Here is an 18,393-nt window from a genome sequence, read left to right as displayed (position 1 = left end):
ACGTACCAAGGACATTTGCTTATTCTATCCACCAAGCTTCATCCCGATTCCTCCACTCCAAGTGTTTTCCAAGATTTCCCCCTCCAACTCCCCCAATGTCAAAAGATCTGGTCGGGATTTGAAATAAGAGCTCTGAGACATGAATTCCTTCTAAATATCAAATTTCATTAAGATCCGATCACCTATTCGTAAGGTAAAAATACCCCAATTTTCACGTTTTCCAAGAATTCCGGTTTTCCCCTCCAACTCCACCCAATGTCACAGGATCTGGTCGGAATTTAAAATTAGAGCTTTAAAGCACAAGATCCTTCTAAATATCAAATTTCATTAAGATCTGGTTACCCTTTCGTAAGTTACAAATACCTCAATTTTCAAAATTATCCCCCCCCCAACTCCACCAAAGACAGCAGATCCGGTCCGGTTATGTCAGTCACGTATCTTAAACAGGCTTCTATTCTTCCCATCCATTTTCATCCTGATCACACCGCTTTAAGTATTTTCTACGATTTCCAGTACCCCCAACTGCCCCCCCCCCAATTACGCTTGATCCGGTTGAGATTTAAAATAAGAGATCTGGGTTTTGAGGTCTTTCTAAATATGAAGTTTCATGAAGATCCGATCACTCCTTCATAAGTTAAAAATACGGATTTTTTCTTATTTTTCAGAATTACCCCCCCCCCCCAATAGGGCGGATCCGTTCCAATTATGTAAATCACGTATCTAAGACTTCTGCTTGTTTTTCCCAACAAGTTTCATCCCTATCCCTCCAATCTAAGCGTTTTCCGTGACTTTAGGTTCCCCCACCCCAAAATCCCCCCCAATGTCACCAGATCCGGTCGGGATTTAAAATAAGAGCTTTGAGACACGATATCCTTCTAAATATCAAATTTTATTGAGATCCGATCGCCCGTTCGTAAGTTAAACATACCTCATTTTTTCTAATTTTTCAGAATTAACCCCCCTCCCTCCCAACTACCCCAAAGAGAGCGGATTCGTTCCGGTTATGTCAATCATGTATCTAGGACTTGTACTTATTTTTTCACCAAGTTTCTTCCCGATCCCTCCACTCTAAGTGTTTTCCAAGTTTTAGGTTTCCCTCTCCCAACTCCCCCCCCCCAATGTCACCAGATCCGGTCGGGATTTAAAATAAGAGCTCTAAGACACGATATACTTCTAAATATCAAATTTCATTGAGATCCGATCACCCGTTCGTAAGTCAAAAATACCTCATTTTTTCTAATTTTTCAGAATTAACCCCCCCCCCCCAACTACCCCAAAGAGAGCAGATCCGTTCCGGTTATGTCAGTCATGTATCTAGGACTTGTGCTTATTTTTTCACCAAGTTTCATCCCGATCCCTCCACTCTAAGTGTTTTCCAAGTTTTAGGTTTCCCCCTCCCATCTCCCCCCCCCCCCCAATGTCACCAGATCCAGTCAGGATTTAAAATAAGAGCTCTGAGACACGATATCCATCTAATTATCAAATTTCATTGAGATCCGACCACCCATTCGTAAGTTAAAAATACCCCATTTTTCTAATTTTTCAGAATTAACCCCCCCCCCTCAACTAACCCAAAGAGAGCGGATCCGTTCCGGTTATGTCAATCATGTATCTAGAACTTGTGTTTATTTTTCCCACCAAGTTTCATCCCGATCCCTCCACTCTAAGTGTTTTCCAAGTTTTAGGTTTCTCTCTCCCAACTCCCCCCCCCCCCCCCAGTGTCACCAGATCCGGTCGGGATTTAAAATAAGAGCTCTAAGACACGATATACTTCTAAATATCAAATTTCATTGAGATCCGATGACCCGTTCGTAAGTCAAAAATACCTCATTTTTTCTAATTTTTCAGAATTAACAACCCCCCCCCCAACTACCCCAAAGAGAGCGGATCTGTTCCGGTTATGTCAATCATGTATCTAGGACTTGTGATTATTTTTCCCATCAAGTTTCATCCCAATCCCTCCACTCTAAGTGTTTTCCAAGATTTTAGGTTTCCCCCTCCCAACTCTCCCCACTGTCACCAGATCCGGTCGGGATTTAAAATAATAGCTTTGAGACATGATATCCTTCCAAACCACAAATTTCATTAAGATCTGATAAACCGTTCGTAAGTTAAAAATTCTTCGATTTTTTCCGAATTAACGGGCCCCCCACTCCCCGCCAGATGGTCAAATCGGGAAAACAACTATTTCTAATTTAATCTGGTCCGGTCACTGATACGCCTGCCAAATTTCATCGTCCTAGCTTACCTGGAAGTGCCTAAAGTAGCAAAACCGGGACCGACAGACCGACAGAATTTGCGATTGCTATATGTCACTTGATTAATACCAAGTGCCATAAAAAGCTGCATTATTGGTCTATCTACAATCCATACTCGGCGAAGGCGAAAATAGGTTTCTGTGACAGCGCTGGAATGTCCTTAAAAAATTATTTTCACAGCCAACATCAAGCCCGAGTCAGACGACATACCATTGGAGGCTAGAAAGTTATATGGAAAGTAATATTACGTGTTGGAACCGTAACAAGCTGACAAGTAGACATTATTATCTGAGGAATACCCGGATGTTCTGTCTCTATATTGGGATCGAGAACAGTTTGTTCAGGATATAATACAAAACCCTGTGAAATTCGCATATTTTAATTTAATTTATTTATTTAATATAAGACTCACAACAATTTAGAAACTTCGTCGAAAGGAAAGTGTAAGAGAGTCAATAATAATAATAAAACATCCAATATTAATAATCAGGTTATTAGAGTCGTTGATATTATTGACGAAACTTACAGATACCTAGAACAATTTTTGGTATTCTCTCTAACCTTCAAAAAATTAAGTAGTGAATAGATTCTAAAGGATCCATTTGACACGATGTAACCAACTTGAACGAAAGGTTTTTCGAAGGTAAGTGCCAATAATACCCCCTTTCCAGTCCTAATTTACTCACTTCGAAAATTGGTTGCTTAAAAAATCAATACATAAGATCATATCTATTTTTTTCAAATATCAATCTCTTGAAGAAAGAATGGAATTTACCATAGGTACTAGGACCTTTCATCTCAAATAACATTACTAAACAATGTGGAACAGAATAAGGAAACTCTGTGTGCATTTCTCTCAGATTTTCATCGCTATACCTCACCCTGATCAGCTAGCGAACTTGTTCTTTTTCCTTTCTAGCCCAGTCTTTTGTGTTAAAACAACTTAAAATATGCTTATATCATCTGAGTTAACTGACCATTCCAAAAATTTTACACTATCCTTAGCAGAAATTATTTGCTTTCAGTTAGGCGTGACAGCTCAAACCTCTTTGCTATATTTGTCATTTCTCATCCACTCCAATAGGATGACCGTAGACAGTAGGAAAAAAACTTAGCCAGGGCATTTTCTTTTATATATTCGAAAAAAAGTAATCGTTTAGCGCATTCAATTATAATTGATGCCTTCCTTTGTTTTCTTTTAGAGAAGCAATTCCAATTTTTAACTGATTTTTTATTTCATATTAGAAAAATTTTTGGCGATTTTTTTTATTCTAAGATTTCCTTACAGATCTTTTATATACGAGCTTGCTCTAAGTGCTGACTCCGAAATGAATGATGGATATAAACTACACATTTAGCATTAACTTTAAATAGTTTTTAAAGTAAGGTTTACTGAACAAACTTTTGCGAAAGAGTAAGATGGAGGCTGAGCATGTCAAAAAAATAACTTCCAGCGGACCTGCAGTTTAAAAACGATGGTACTTTTGAATCTATTTTTTTCCAGAAAAGCATCATTTTCTTTCCAAGTCGCAAAATTGTGTATTTTCTCAAATTTTGAGTCTTCTAAAGGAGGGGGGTGATTCCTTCCTTCTCTTCTGTGAACACCCTTGATTAAAGGTAAGATTTTGGTATATTTAAAAAAAAAGCTAAGGAGGATCAACATTATAAATTAAATTTTTGTGGGATTTGGGATTTTTTGTTTATTGTTTAAAGCAAATGGATATGAATAAACTCTATTTTTGGAGCATTGTGAAAAATACAGTTTGTCCCATTCCAAATGCCTTTGTGTTCGAGCTTTCATTACCATTCTTAAATTATTAGGGACAAAAAAATAAAAATTTAGAGTAAAGAGCGCTGGGTTAAGAGAGGACCAGCCCCCGTTAAATACGGAAAATTTTTGCTCGTTTTAAGTTTTAATATCGCTGTTTAGTTTCATTTGAAAAAACAAAAATTATTCTATTTTCATTCACTTAGTACCCTGCCAACGTTTGCCCAAAATATGAGGAGGGTAACCATCTTCTCAAATCTAACAATTTATATCAAATCTCAACTTTTGCAAAACAATGGTTTGAATGGCTCACATAGTGTACTTGCTTTTCTAAATAAATTTCCGTCTTTTAAAATAAATTATCATCTCCGACATAAGAGGCTTTTTCCCAGGGGTATACCCAAGAAGGGGCACGGGCCTGGGGAGCTGAACCCCCTCCCTAGAGGTCTTGCGTTTAAAATACATACTGAGTATTATATAAAATTTGGGATTCTGATAGAGTTTTGTCTATTCTAAATCTTTGTTAAGTTTTGATTAATAACTATGACTTTAATTACTTTTTTTTCTTGATATGTTCGCATAAGATCAGTAAGCCCCCTTTCTTAAGAAATAGTAAAATTCAATACGACTTTTTTATTGCTTATGGTATTAACAATTCTTGAGTGAGTCATAGGTGGAATAGAGATTCAAGGCCGCTCCTAGATATTCATTGCCACTTCCCTCCAACATAAAAGTATCCTATGAGATTTTTTTTTTCATTCGAAAAAAAAAAACTAAAATTCCTCCTTTCATAGCCGATTGATTTTAAGCTCTGCTGTTCCTTTCTCCGTAAAATTAACATACCTCTTGTTCTTCCAGCTTATTTCAGCCAAATTACACATGTTTTCAATCCTCTCTTAGTTATAGAAATTATTCATGGTAGACTACTGCTTCTATGTGGCTGAACCCCCCCCCCCCCCGAGATATTTTGATGAAAAGATATAATCTACACAATCTTGTATTTGATTCATCTAATTATATATATATATATATATATATATATATATATATATATATATATATATATATATATATATATATATATATATATATATATATATATATATATATATATATATATATATATATATATATATATATAATATATAATATATGTATATATTATACATATACATATATTATACATATATATGTATATATATACATATATGTATGTATATATATATATATATATATATATATATATATATATATATATATATATATATATATATATATATATATATATATATATATAATATATATATATATATATATATATAATATATATATATATATATATATATATATATATATATATATATATATATATATATATATATATATATATATATATATATATATAATTAACATTTCCTTCTTTTTTCTTGTGAAACATAACAATTACTAAAAAAAAAATAACGAAATACTGTGAGCAAACGTTTCTTTGAACCAGTCTCGCTCCAACGTTGTTGAGCATTAGTTTCCTTTGATCACCCCTGGAACTATTATTTTTAAAGAATAATAAAAAAGAATTTTTCCGTTGTCCCACTTTTCAAGAAAAACAGAAAATCCTCATTTGCATAGATAGAAGAATAAGCTTTCAATTCTGAAGTACAAATACCATCTTTAATTCTGAAGTGACAAATTGGATTCAATGGTGCCATGTATTGCTTTGCGATGTTGTTCTCTCCATTTTCTAAATTGCAAAAATTTGTTTTTATGCTAGTAGTTTTTATCTTTTATGTTTGCATTGCATTCAAAGTGCATTTTTTTCGATTTTGGCTAAACTTGCTCAGGACGATCTATACTTACCGCCCACTGCCATGAACAGTTTGATGCATTACCTTTAAAGTGTTAATTGTCAAATAAAACTACAACTAGTTATTTTGTAGTTGGATGCAACCACAAATTATGAAAAGAAACAGTTTATATACGTATAAATATAACGGTGATTCATGACTGACAGGATTTTTGGCTATGATTTTTTTTTTTTTTTTTTTTTTTTTGATTCGTTAACTGTGAATGACGTTTTGCAATTAACAACACCGTTAAAAATGATTCTTCTAGTAAAAAAGAAAAAAGTACGTTCATTATAGGAGTATATTAAAATTTAATGACTAATGATGATAGATATATAACAATTCCTTTGTTCTTCTTCTAAAATATCACAATAACTAAAATAAATAACAATTAAATTTTGAGCACATCTCTAGAGATAATAAGTTGCATTACTTCGTTAGTTCCTTCTAATATTTGGTGGACACGAATGTCTCTTAAATACTGTTGAACAGCATAATCTTTCAGATATCCATAGCCTCCATGCATCTGCAATGCCTTGTTGACAATCTAAGAAAGGTAATAACAAAAAATTAAAAAGGAGAGCCACATAATAACAAAAAATACTTGTACTTCAATGGAAATCATCTCGCACAACACCGATGATTCTTGACACCTGAATTGATCATTCTGAGTCTTCTATAGCTAGCTTCTCCAAATACATTGCTAATGAGGTTACTATATATTGTCAAACTGTCTTTTCAAGTTCATGATATGCCCATATCCCACTTAATATGTCCTCTTCAGCTTCTTTTCAAGAATTTAGGCAGATCACCCACAAAAATGTAAAAGATATGTTTAGGTAGTTTTTGTAGGATAAGATTTTGTCATTTTAGAACTCGTAGCATTATTATGTTTAATTTTTTAAAGGTGTAATTTGAGGAATTCTAGTTTTACTGAAACCATACAGCGTCCATAAATCAAATCATAGCCTACGGCATCTATTCAGTATGAACCTAAGCAAGAGTAAATCTTAAAGTGAAACATAAAGATACATCAGCAGGGGCGAATCTCCAGCATTTTTATTGGGGGTGGGGGGGCAAGAAGGCTCCATATGCAGATAGTCAAGGGGCATGGGATATATAATAGTTTTTTTTCAAACGACGCCCCTTGAAATCAGACAGAACAAAGTAGAATAATCCATTGGAATGACATTAGGCACGAATCGATATGATTAATGGTACACAGAAAAAACCTACCAGGAACCTGGAAGTTCAAGTCGTGATGACCCTTGTACCTTTTTTATGTCAAAAACAATTTTAATAGACATTAAATTCACAAAATTACATGGAAACCATGCATTTTGCGACAGATTACTTTCTAGAACAAGCATAACCAGAGCTGATAACGATCAGAGTAAAAAACAAAAACAAAGAAGAACTATTATTTGAATAGTTGCCAAACCATGTCTTACAGCGTTTTGCGTTGACTAAAATTTAACCGCATAACTTCACAATGTATTTTAAAACTGTTAGCCTAACCTTGAGTTTCTATTTATAAACATCTTATTTTGTTAAGTAGCATTCAAAATAAGATTAGGAGATAATTTTTTCTTTCATCAATGGAACATGGACTGCGAGGATTACAGCAATAGGTCATAAAAAAAAAATCCCCGATACTTTCATATATCCCTTATCTTTTTTAACATGATTTTCATGCATTTCTTTATTTATTTTTTTGTTTCTTTCTACAGTTAGTCACAAGCTATTTCAGATAAGACAATTCAAATAGAACTGAAACTCCCAGCTGCGATAAAAGACAATACGTCGCCTTATTTTCTGCTGTTCATGGTAAGAAGCATTCCTATACTTGTCAGCAATCAATTTTTGAATTGAAATTTGTACAGCTCTGAGAAAGTTGTAATATTCTAAACAGTAAATACAACACCATCTTCGCGAGGACGAGGTAAAAACTCATAGAGTACATACACATAAAACAACCAATATATATATGAAAAACATGTTCGTGTTCATTTGTGTCTTCCTAAAAGTGTCAATGAATTTTTCCACTTTTGAAGATTTCAAGGCCTTGAGTAACAGCTATCATTCTGCTGTGGGAGGTCAAAATCATAAAATTCGACGGACACATCATCTGATCGTCAAAAGACTTTAAGAAGTTATTGAGTATACTCTTCCGAAGGTTTTAGGCTTAAAATCCCCCCCCCCCAAGACGTCCTTAATACATTTAGCACAAACTGACTTCTCAACAAAAACAAGTGACAGTCCCGTCCCGTCAACTTACTGACATGTTCCGGATGTTTAATTAATGAGTTAGTTAATTATGTATTCAGAGATCTAACACACTTCCGAAATTGTAAAATTTATTTTTCAATAATTTCTTTGAATTTGGTATTCAACAGTTTCGTAAATTTGGTAACAACCTAACAATTCTCCAATTTAAAAATACTGTCGTTGTTTCACAAGTGGGAAACATTTTCCTGGAAGAAGGGGGAATTATCGGAACGGAACTTTAAGCGGGGGAAGTATTGGAGTATGGGGGTCCATATTAAAATGGATTTAATTTGCATATCTTTCTCGAACTCTTTCCTTATGGGGATGTGGTACATAAAAGACTTGCCCTATCTCGCCCTTTATATACGATTTTAGTTTGTGTGGCCAAACTATCTAGAATTATGTTGGCGGCCTAGATATAGCTTGTAGAACTTAAATAATAGATTTAAATAAATGAGAGAAAATTATATTTCAATGATATCTTAGAACAAGAGCCAAGAGCTCATATGGCAGTACAACTAGCAAAATTCTAAGAATCAACAGACTGATTTAAAAGGAAAATCAGAGGCTTAATGCCGGTCGGGATCTAAAATAAGAGCTCTGAGACACGAGGTCCTTCTAAAAACCAAAAAAACGTAAGTTAAATATACCTCTTTTTTCTAAATTTTCCTCTCCCTTCAGCACCCAGATAGTCGAATTGGGGAAAACGACTTTATCAAGTCAATTTGTGCGGTTCCCCGACACGCCTACCAATTCTCATCGTCCTAGCACATCCAGAAGCACCAAACTCGTCAAAGCACTAGACCCCCCTAACTTCCCCAAAGAAAGCGGATCCAGTCCGGTTACATCAATCACGTATCTATGACATTTGCTTATTCTACCCACCAAGTTTCATCCTGGTCTCTCCACTCTAAGAGTTCTCCAAGATTTCCAGTTTCCCCCTCCAACTCCTCCCAATATCACCAGATCTAGTCGGGATTTAAAATATGAGCTCTGAGACATGACTTCCTTCTAAATATCAAATTTCATTAAGATCCGGTCACCCGTTCTTAACTTTAAAATACTTCAATTTTTTTAACTTTTCCGAATTAATACCCCCCCCCCCCAACTCCCCCAAAGAAATCGGATCCGTTCTAATTATGTTAATCACGTATCTATAACTTGTGCTTATTCTTCCCATCAAGTTTCATCCCGATCTCTCCACCGTAAGCGTTTTCCAAGATTTCTAGTCCCCCCAACTCCCCCCAAGGACACTCGACCCGGTCGGGATTTAAAATAAGAGATCTGAGTTACGAGGTCCTTCTAAATGTGAAATTTCATTAAGATCTGATCACTCCTTCTTAAGTTCAAAATTCCTCATTTTTTCAAAATTAGCCCTCCCCCCAACTCTCCCAAAGAGAGCAGATCCGTTCCGGTTATATCAATCACGTATCTAGGACTTGTGCTTATTTTTCCCACCAAGTTTCATCCCGATCCCTCACTCTAAGCGTTTTACAAGATTTTAGGTTTCTCCCTCCAACTCCCCCCAATGTCACCGGATCCGGTCGGGATTTAAAATAAGATCTCTGAGACACGATATCCTTCAAAATATCAAATTTCATTAAGATCCGATCACCCGTTCGTAAGTTAAAAATACCTTTTTTTTCTATTTTTTCTTTCCGAATTAACCTAACTTATCTGGAAGAACCTAAACTAGCAAAACCGGGACCGACAGAATTTGCGATCGCTCTATGTCACTTGGTAAATACCAAGTGCCATAAAAACCATTTAATTTCTTTCAATTTGGGCCTGATATAGAGATATTCAGTTTTGATGAGACTTACATCATCAGGAAATACGAATTCCGTTTTTTCTATTAGTCGGACCGGAATTGTCTAATTTAAGTACAGGAAAGCTTAGACCCTAAGAATATTTTAGTCTACCTGCTCGAAAATAATGAAAATCAGGAGGAATTATAATTTGACCGATCTTGCCACGTTGGGAATTTCTGTGCTGTCAACCGCCTTGATCGACACACAAGCCAAGAAAAGGTACCTTTCAGTGTTTTATAGAAGCATTTGGTCAAAGTTGAGGCGTCTGGTCAAAGTGGGGGCTGGGGGGACAAACCAAGGTCTGTGAGGGGCAGCTGCCCCATAGTAATCTATGCCTCTGGTTTCCTTCAACTTACCATCCATTTAACATGTTTGTATATTTACGGGGTCCCAGCTAATAACCCACTCTATTTTTCAAACGTAATTAGAAATCTTGAACGATTGTCACCGGTAAGCCCAGAGAAAAAACGCGGTTTCGACTTTGACTTTCAACGAAAATCTCTAAGCTGTTAATGTATTTATAGTATCCAGATAATTCCCCACTCCCCTACCCAAAGAAAATACTTTGAATTCGACTTTTAAAGATTTTTCGTAGTTGTTAGTGATTTAACACTTTTATGGCTAAAGTTCCCCCCCCTCCGGATGATTCCCTCCCTAGACGGTTACCCCTTGAAAAAATATTCCTGCGTACAAAATTTGGCTCGTTTGATAAAATTTGGCTCGTTTGATAAAATTACTTGAAATAGATCATAAGGGTGTAAGTGTATCCTGGTTATCAAGGATAACCAGGTTTTTTTTTTCTTCCATCAAGATGTGATCCATTCCTAAAAACAAACTTGCTTTCACTCCATTCATTGGCAAATATCAACTTTTCTTATTTGTCAACCCCCAAATTCTTGATTGATCTTGATAACTAAGCCCCCTAGAGAGGTCGCTAATTGAAGCTTTGTCCTGAAAACATAGCAATTAGCTACCACACCACTTTATGCAATAAAAATAAATTGATTAGGTAATTTGCATAAATGATGGAAAAATGACTTATTTATTCAGTCTGGGATTAACTCTATAGTGAAAAGCATTACGTTAAAATAAAAAAAAAATAAAAAAATCAATATTCGTGTTTAGTAATTCAGTGCATTATCGTACTTTTCAATTTATGGACTCCATTCTTCAATAAAAAGGCAATTGCAGGGGAAACTCCTTAGGTGAGGGAATTTTCCGCAGAGGGAAAGAGTTTTCTCGTTTGAGGAGTTAAACCCAAAAGAAGAGGAATTTTTAGCAGAGGGAGAGGAAATCTAACCATGGGGAGGAGGTATTTTCCGTAGGGGAGGAAGGAATTTCCCACAGAAAGGTTTTTCAGGGGGAGAATCGTCCGAGGGTGAGTTTTCTGGGGGGATTTTGGGTGGGAGTTGGTGGATTTTCAGGAAGGAGTATTTTTCTGGGGGGATTTTCAGCGTGAGACGAACAAGCTAGTATATACCTTATCTTTATAAGCGAGCAAATGTGGATGTAGTAGTAGTAATCGGATTAACGACGCTTATTGACTAACAAGGTCCCTGCGTCAGCCATGCAGTGTGTTACTACAGCGAGGTTCGATCTAGTAAAGAGCGAAGGCGAAACACAGCTCATAGTAACCAAAAGTTGAAAAACACGTTTTGAACAAAATTACCTGATGAGAAAAAAATTACCATCTGACTATTTCGATTTGTCTTAAAAGTAGAAGTTTATTGCGAAAAAGAAATTTATGGTGATATCAAAAAAGTCTGAAACGAGTGAAACCCAAGGCTGTACCCCCCGGGAGGGGGGCTAGGGGGTTTGAACCCCTGCCCCCGAAATGTTTGTCTGACTCGTAAAAACGTAATGAAAGTGGATATAAACAAAGTTTTTGCGTTTTTTGAGTTATTGTGTAGAACCCTCCCTCCAACCGAAAAAATTCTTTATGTAAAACATCCCCCGAAGAAAAATTCTTGATACGGCCCTGGTGAAACCCCTCGGAAATGGCGTCAAAGCAAAATGAAAATTGCACCATTGGAATGACCATGGTTGAAAACCTGGTATAGGAGAATTACAGTCCTCCACCTTGAATAATAAAGAAAATCCCTTTTTTGCATGGGTAGCACTGATGTGTTTCCTTTTTGTTCTTTTTCAACCATGGATAGCGGGTTACCAGAAGACTACAGAAAGATGTTTAATGGTTCATTTAAAAGACACTGCTCATATCTATGTGCTTTTTGCAAATTCCACCCTCTGCAAGTGAACTATCTAAAGTGTTTGAATTTGAAAAAAGCTAATTATGTAAGCTAATGTGCATCAGGAGTCATTCTTAAATAATTGGATATTATTAGTGTAAAGAGCAAGGTACAGAGGAGGAGGCAATCGCCTCATATGCGTAATAGCTTCTGTTCGTTTTAAGGTTTAATGTTGCTCCTTACTTTCAGTTGAAAAAAAATTGTTTTGTTCATTTCATACATATATTGATAAAAATAGTGCAAATAAACCAGCTGATGATATTTCCCCATGTCTGTATGATTATAGAAAATTAGCACTTTACTGAAAACACAAAACCAAGAATAAAAACAAAATACTGATTTAGGAGTCAAAAGTAAGTGCGTAACCTGATAACAACCAACTAATTTATAACTCTTTCATAGTCTTACACCAGCTGTGACATCAATTACTTTCAATAGACAATTGAAATTGCCTTAAAACATAAGCATAAAAATAAACATTATTTTGATAATCGCAAATTCATTGAACAGTCTACAAACTAATAATGAAATGTCCCTTTCAGAGCAAAAACGAGATCCAATCATTAGACTGAGCTCATTGAGCAGGAGTGATACTCAATTAAACGAAAAAAAAACAACAAAGCAATAATCCTAAAATGCTTCATTTTTACACTGCAAAAAGTCGTTTATTTCCTCTAGCTTGATCGATATGTGAAAGATAGAATGTGAAACAATAATCTTTGTTCGTTTTAAGTCTCAGCTTCACTCTTTACTCCCCCCTCCCCCGAAAAACTTTTTTTTATTAATAGAATGAAGGAACATGTTAGGTTCACGTGTTTGAGCGGTTAGAAGACAAAGAAAAATTGCAATGTAACGATAAAAGCGGCAAAGGATAAAAAAACCTCCAGAGCTATTGCTGTCGCATAGGATGTCCGGTCGACGTTTCAGTTGCTGGATGTTTTTACAGGGACAAGTAAGCAAGCTTGTCGCCTTGCTGCGATGGGAATCGAACCGTGATCCCTTATTCCCAAGCAGAGCAATGGAGTGAAGGAACGTGTCAATTTAGCATGTGTGAGTCTACGATTGATAAACAGGGAGGAGAAATTAAGATTTAGTACATATGACACATGCAAAATTAAATGAACATAAACATTCCTATTGATCAATTATATAATGCAATTAAAGCAAAAATACGACGATGGGGGAAAAACTGGGAAAGAAGTTTTTCGTATCTATAACGTTATGTAACTTTACACATTTTAAATGGGTCTGAGCAGCTAAAGTAAAAGACATGGAAAAAAAGTTGGAGGTAATGATGCAGGAAAATTAAGTGCAAACAAGATCTGCGACTGGAAGACATTTGACAACCAGCATCACAACGAATACATCGAATCATAAATCAAATCTGCTGTTAGAAGAAACAACAGTGAAAATCACAACGAGTCCAAAAAGAAAACAAATCCTATAAAATGGATGATTCTTTGATGCATTGCATTCTTTGCATTGACGGGAAGGAGGAACTGAATTCACACCAGAACCTCTTAACTCGATTGAAGTTCCTTTTTTGACAACTCGTGACTTAAAACCAAAGAATATAGATATAAATACTCCGTTTAAATGAATCCTACAATTAGAAGAGAAGCAACAGTGAGAATCACAACAAGTCAGAGAAGAAGACAAAATCCTATAAAATGGATGATTGTTTGATGTATTAACTGGATGTAGGAACTGAATTCACGCCTGAATTTATAAGATTATGCTAATAAGCCCCCGAGTGCCGGGGCCCGGGTGATATACGTATCAAAGTCAACATTTGCAATTCCGTTTTTGAATAGCGTTTAATCTGTGTACTAACTATATTTCAAAAAAAACAGTTTTACTGTTTTAGGTCAAACTAAATTTCTCCTTCAGAGTTTAAAGCTAAAATGGGACTATTTTACTTTAAAAATGAAAAATTACAACATTGAGGTGGTCGGGATTGAGATGAAATCAAAACTAAAATTTTCGGATACATTTACAACAACGGATTTCAAATAGACATATAGACAGATATTTATTCATATATAGTCAATAAACAATACTAAGCAATAACGCCACATTCCATATGGCTTTATCGCATTGATAGCAGTAAAAACGTTTAATCTTGCTGATCTCAAGTCGAAAATAGAACTAAATTCTGCTTAATCTTGATGACTTCTTGTTTAACTTGTAGACAACTTTAGCTATGGGCCAACATTTGATTTGGAACTTGTTTCAAGAACTCCCATAGACGCAAGGGACTCCACGACTCAGTCCTCCCCAACCACAAAAAAAATATGAAAGCAAAGGAGTTTTAAAAAGACGTCAATATTTACTGTTAGTACACTTGGACTTGAGATAAGCAGAAATGATGAGCCCTAGTCCCCATCCCAGGCAAGACAACTCTAAGCCCGATGAAAATTTCCTAGAAACTGGCTAGCAGTTTGGATATCCATTATTTGCTCTGGCATAGTATTAAGTCTCTGATATAAAAGATGAGAATTTTCGCACAAGGCTTAAGAGCGGGATCTTTTAAAAATTTACTACTTGCATCTAATTGTTTTCAAAAGATAATTAAAAGTAAAGTGCCCAAATAGTCTCCAAACAGCCCATGGCGCTGAGCAGAAAACAAAATTGACTTTAGAGAATTATCTTTGGCATAGAGCCTGTTTATGTAACGGCAAAGGAATTATATAAAATAGAAGAGAAAATCCCCCATAAACTATGATATAAGCTAGAGATTTCTGAATACAAAAAAAGAAAATAACATAGGTGAATAGTGAATGGATACATAACGAAAGTGGTACTTTAATTCAGTGCCCAGAGATGATGTCATGCATGAAATAAATTCTCAAGCCAAAAAATAAAAAGCAACAGAATACATCAAAAATGCAGCAAAGAATGCATCCATCCGTCTTCTGTGCATAGACAACAAGCCCAACGCTGTCTTTTATGAGCTAAAATAATATGTAAGATAAACCCCACTTTTATTTACCTCAAAACATTTTTCAGTAGCACTGAATTTGGCCATTGAACATAAAGTAACAAGATCTGGATGATTTGTATCCAAGGCCAAGGCTGCATTTCGGATTAAAAGTCTTGAAGCTACGAGATCAGTTGCCATTCTTGCAACCTCGAACTGGTTGTGCTGCAAAAAAAAGTTGAGACAAAATAAACCTTATATTTGCTTCTCCTCGACCCTTTACACTGCTTCTCCTCTAATAAAAAACATTTACCAAATCAAAATAACTCTGCTTGATCCACTAGAAGGTTGGAAAGGAAGGTTGACTTGTTCCGACTCTTTTACAAAAAGAAACAGTGAGGTTTTCAACGCTGGCGTCAAAATGCCAACCATTTCCTGTTTTTAAGGAGGTTCTAAACTAGTTTAATATTAACTAAACTTTAAGTTCTTCCCAATTCAATATTAAAGTTGGGGTTGTAAAAAGGATTGGGCTTTTTATTACAGATTGATTTGAAACAAGTGACAACGAAGAGCAGAAAAAATACGCTAGATGCTAGAATTAAACTATAAGAAAAACATAAAGAGAAGAAATGGGAATATCCTAAGAGCGATATGCATCAGTTCTGTTATAAGACAAATCTTGTTCGTTATAAAATGTAGAACCAAGTTTTTTCAACTTTAAAGAAAGTGAAATGTTCTGAAATCTTGCTCAAGGAACTGCTTTGCGTAGGTTTGTAATGGAACTACATTGTAATGGGTGCCTGCAATTTTTCGTTTGGGGGAAACTTCCTGCACATTTTTTGGGAGGAATAGGATAATTTATAACGCTGTAGAAAAGGGGGAAGGGTAGTGTGCCATGAGAGACGAAGAATCGGCATCAATGATTTCATAAATAAATACTTTTAAAACAATTCTTCATTGTCCTATTTCTGCGACTTTTGAAGAGATGGTGTTATCAGTGAATATGGGCACGTAAAATGCATGTTTAAAAAAAAATCCCTACGAGGTGTGCAAAAGCAGCTTGACGACTATTTTGAGTTCCAAGCAAACTAACAGTATCTGTAAGCTATAAACGATCCACAAAAATATGAAATCACTGGTAATCAGAGATAACAAACTGAATAGCAAGTACTGTTTGAAGCCTGTTACGAAAAGTATGGCCAACTTACTATAAATTGCACCTACTCTTTGGCCTATTCTGCATAAATCCGAATTTAAGCGTGAACACAGGCCATTCAACAGTACACCATGACTTTAAAAACAACGTTTTGCCCCTTCTATACAGGCCATAATCATTATAGTTAAAAGCATAAGCCAAACTGAATTGAATAGACAGAGATAATTCAAAACTGACGCATACTTAGGACTTTACCTTTTTTTAATCCCGCTTCCTCTCCTCTCATTAGTACCTATGAAATAGTATATTTTCTTTTAAATAGTATATTTAAATAGTATCTTTGAAATACAAAACTATTAAGTTTATTTCTGCAGCATCTACACTTAAAAATAACAAAATTAAAGAGTAGTACCTTTTCGAAAATCCTAAAGTTTAAGCAGTATTAACTAAACAGAAATAATTATAGGATATTCAACAACCAATTAAAAGTTCTAAAAAATGTTGAGCCATTTTCTTTGACGTTACTCTTCCGTTATAGTACCTCTTCCAAGGTGAAACTAAAATCACATTAAATTTAGAGAATTCCTTTTTCAATCATTTCAAAATCCCTGTATTTGCCATAAAATTCCCTTCCTTCCAAAAATACTCTCAAATATTCTAAATTCCGAAATACTCCAAGCAAAAACCTCGTCTTTACATCCCTTTGCACGAAAAAAACTTAACAATTAAACAAGATACTTCAAATCACAGCGCCATCTTTTTGGGATGGCGCTGTGAGCGCTACGAAATGACTGACCCTTGTCATCCCAGTTTTAGCTTTTTTCGAGTTTCCTGTAGTGGTGGTGTAAGTGACGAAGACTTAATGTTCCTGACCTTGCTTAGTGATATTTTCATAAAAATTAAATACGAGAAGATCACTTTATTTGACCTTTATTCACCTTGCTTGGTGGCGGCACGACATCTATATACAACATCCATACATTAATCTAGATGGCGCTCACGCCGTTGAGGCTCTAGACCATCTGGAAAGTTTAGCCCTATATATGTGTGAGATCAAAATCAAACACCCTAAGAAATTCATATAATGCTGAATGCAGTTGCTCACGGACTAGTAATTGGTTTGATGACCAACCAAGCAGGTATCAGCAGTTTGATGAAAATGCTCATTAAAATTAGACCCTATCCATTTTCACCACTAGCGCCATCCACCTTCATTCGTTTAAACGAACTTGGACTGCTGAAGGCTCCGCCAGGACGCGTTACTGTGTACGGACAGAAAAGAAGAAGAAAGCGCGGGAAAAGAGCTGGAATAAGAGTTAAAACTAGACAAAGAGAGCACCCCAGTAAAGCGATTGAAACAATTGTCTCTGCCAGAACACCAAATTACCAATAACAAAAAGACAGGTTCTACATAGAAGTAAAAATTTTGAACCCGAAACCTCTACCCTCCCTCTCAAGATATGACGCAGACCCACGCCCTGAAAGCTCTAGGCTACCCTCATCAACTCTGTCTCCCGTCGCATACAATGCAAAGAAGCGTTTTCCCGCATTCCTGCTTTGTAACGCGCGTTCTCTTTGCAATAAAATAGATGAGATCGATGTAGTATTACGGCAGAACAATGTTTCTGTCGCAGCCATAACAGAAACTGGGAACCTGACTAAAGTGACAGGAAAGCTCATCGGCTATGCCCTATATCTCAGAACAAGACAAGCTATTGGCGACCAGAGACTAGGCGGTGGAGTAGCCCTTTACTTACGTGAAGATATCCCTATGAAGGAGCTACGTGAACTCGAAAGCACTGAACATGAGGCTGTGTGGGTTTGGTGCAAACCATCAGCCATGCCGCGTGCTTACTCATGCATCATCTTTGCTTCAATCTCCTACCCTGAAAGAGCTAAAAACCGCCGTGATCTTATCACATACCTCCAAAAGACTGTCGAACACCTTCTTGCTTTTTATGGAAACCCTACAATTGTTCTGGCTTGGGACTTTAACAAAACCAAGAAAAGCTGGCTAGCATCATGCCTTTCCCTCAAGCAGGTTGTAAATTTCCCAGCACATGAATCCGGCAGCATACTTGATTTAATCCTGACCAACTGTGAGACATATTACCAAACCCCT

At 35.8% G+C, this 18,393-nt stretch overlaps 1 protein-coding gene across 1 annotated transcript in view; it reads right to left on the bottom strand.

Annotated features, from left to right (window-relative positions):
- Positions 1–6,150: 6,150 nt before the first annotated feature.
- The window catches only part of LOC136042002 (isobutyryl-CoA dehydrogenase, mitochondrial-like), a 46,951-nt gene continuing 34,708 nt past the window's right edge, over positions 6,151–18,393 (bottom strand). Inside the window, exons 7-8 of the mRNA XM_065726838.1 lie at positions 15,188–15,340; positions 6,151–6,414 (exon numbers count right to left, since the gene is read on the bottom strand). Coding sequence (XP_065582910.1) covers positions 6,259–6,414; positions 15,188–15,340 — 309 coding nt within the window. The 3' untranslated portion in view covers positions 6,151–6,258. The remainder of the gene's footprint in view (positions 6,415–15,187; positions 15,341–18,393) is intronic.

This window comes from Artemia franciscana, chromosome 2 (assembly GCF_032884065.1).
Source record: "Artemia franciscana chromosome 2, ASM3288406v1, whole genome shotgun sequence".
In the NCBI taxonomy this organism is placed as follows: domain Eukaryota; kingdom Metazoa; phylum Arthropoda; class Branchiopoda; order Anostraca; family Artemiidae; genus Artemia; species Artemia franciscana.
Note: the sequence above shows the minus strand (reverse complement) of the source record. Positions and strands in the feature narration are given on the sequence as shown.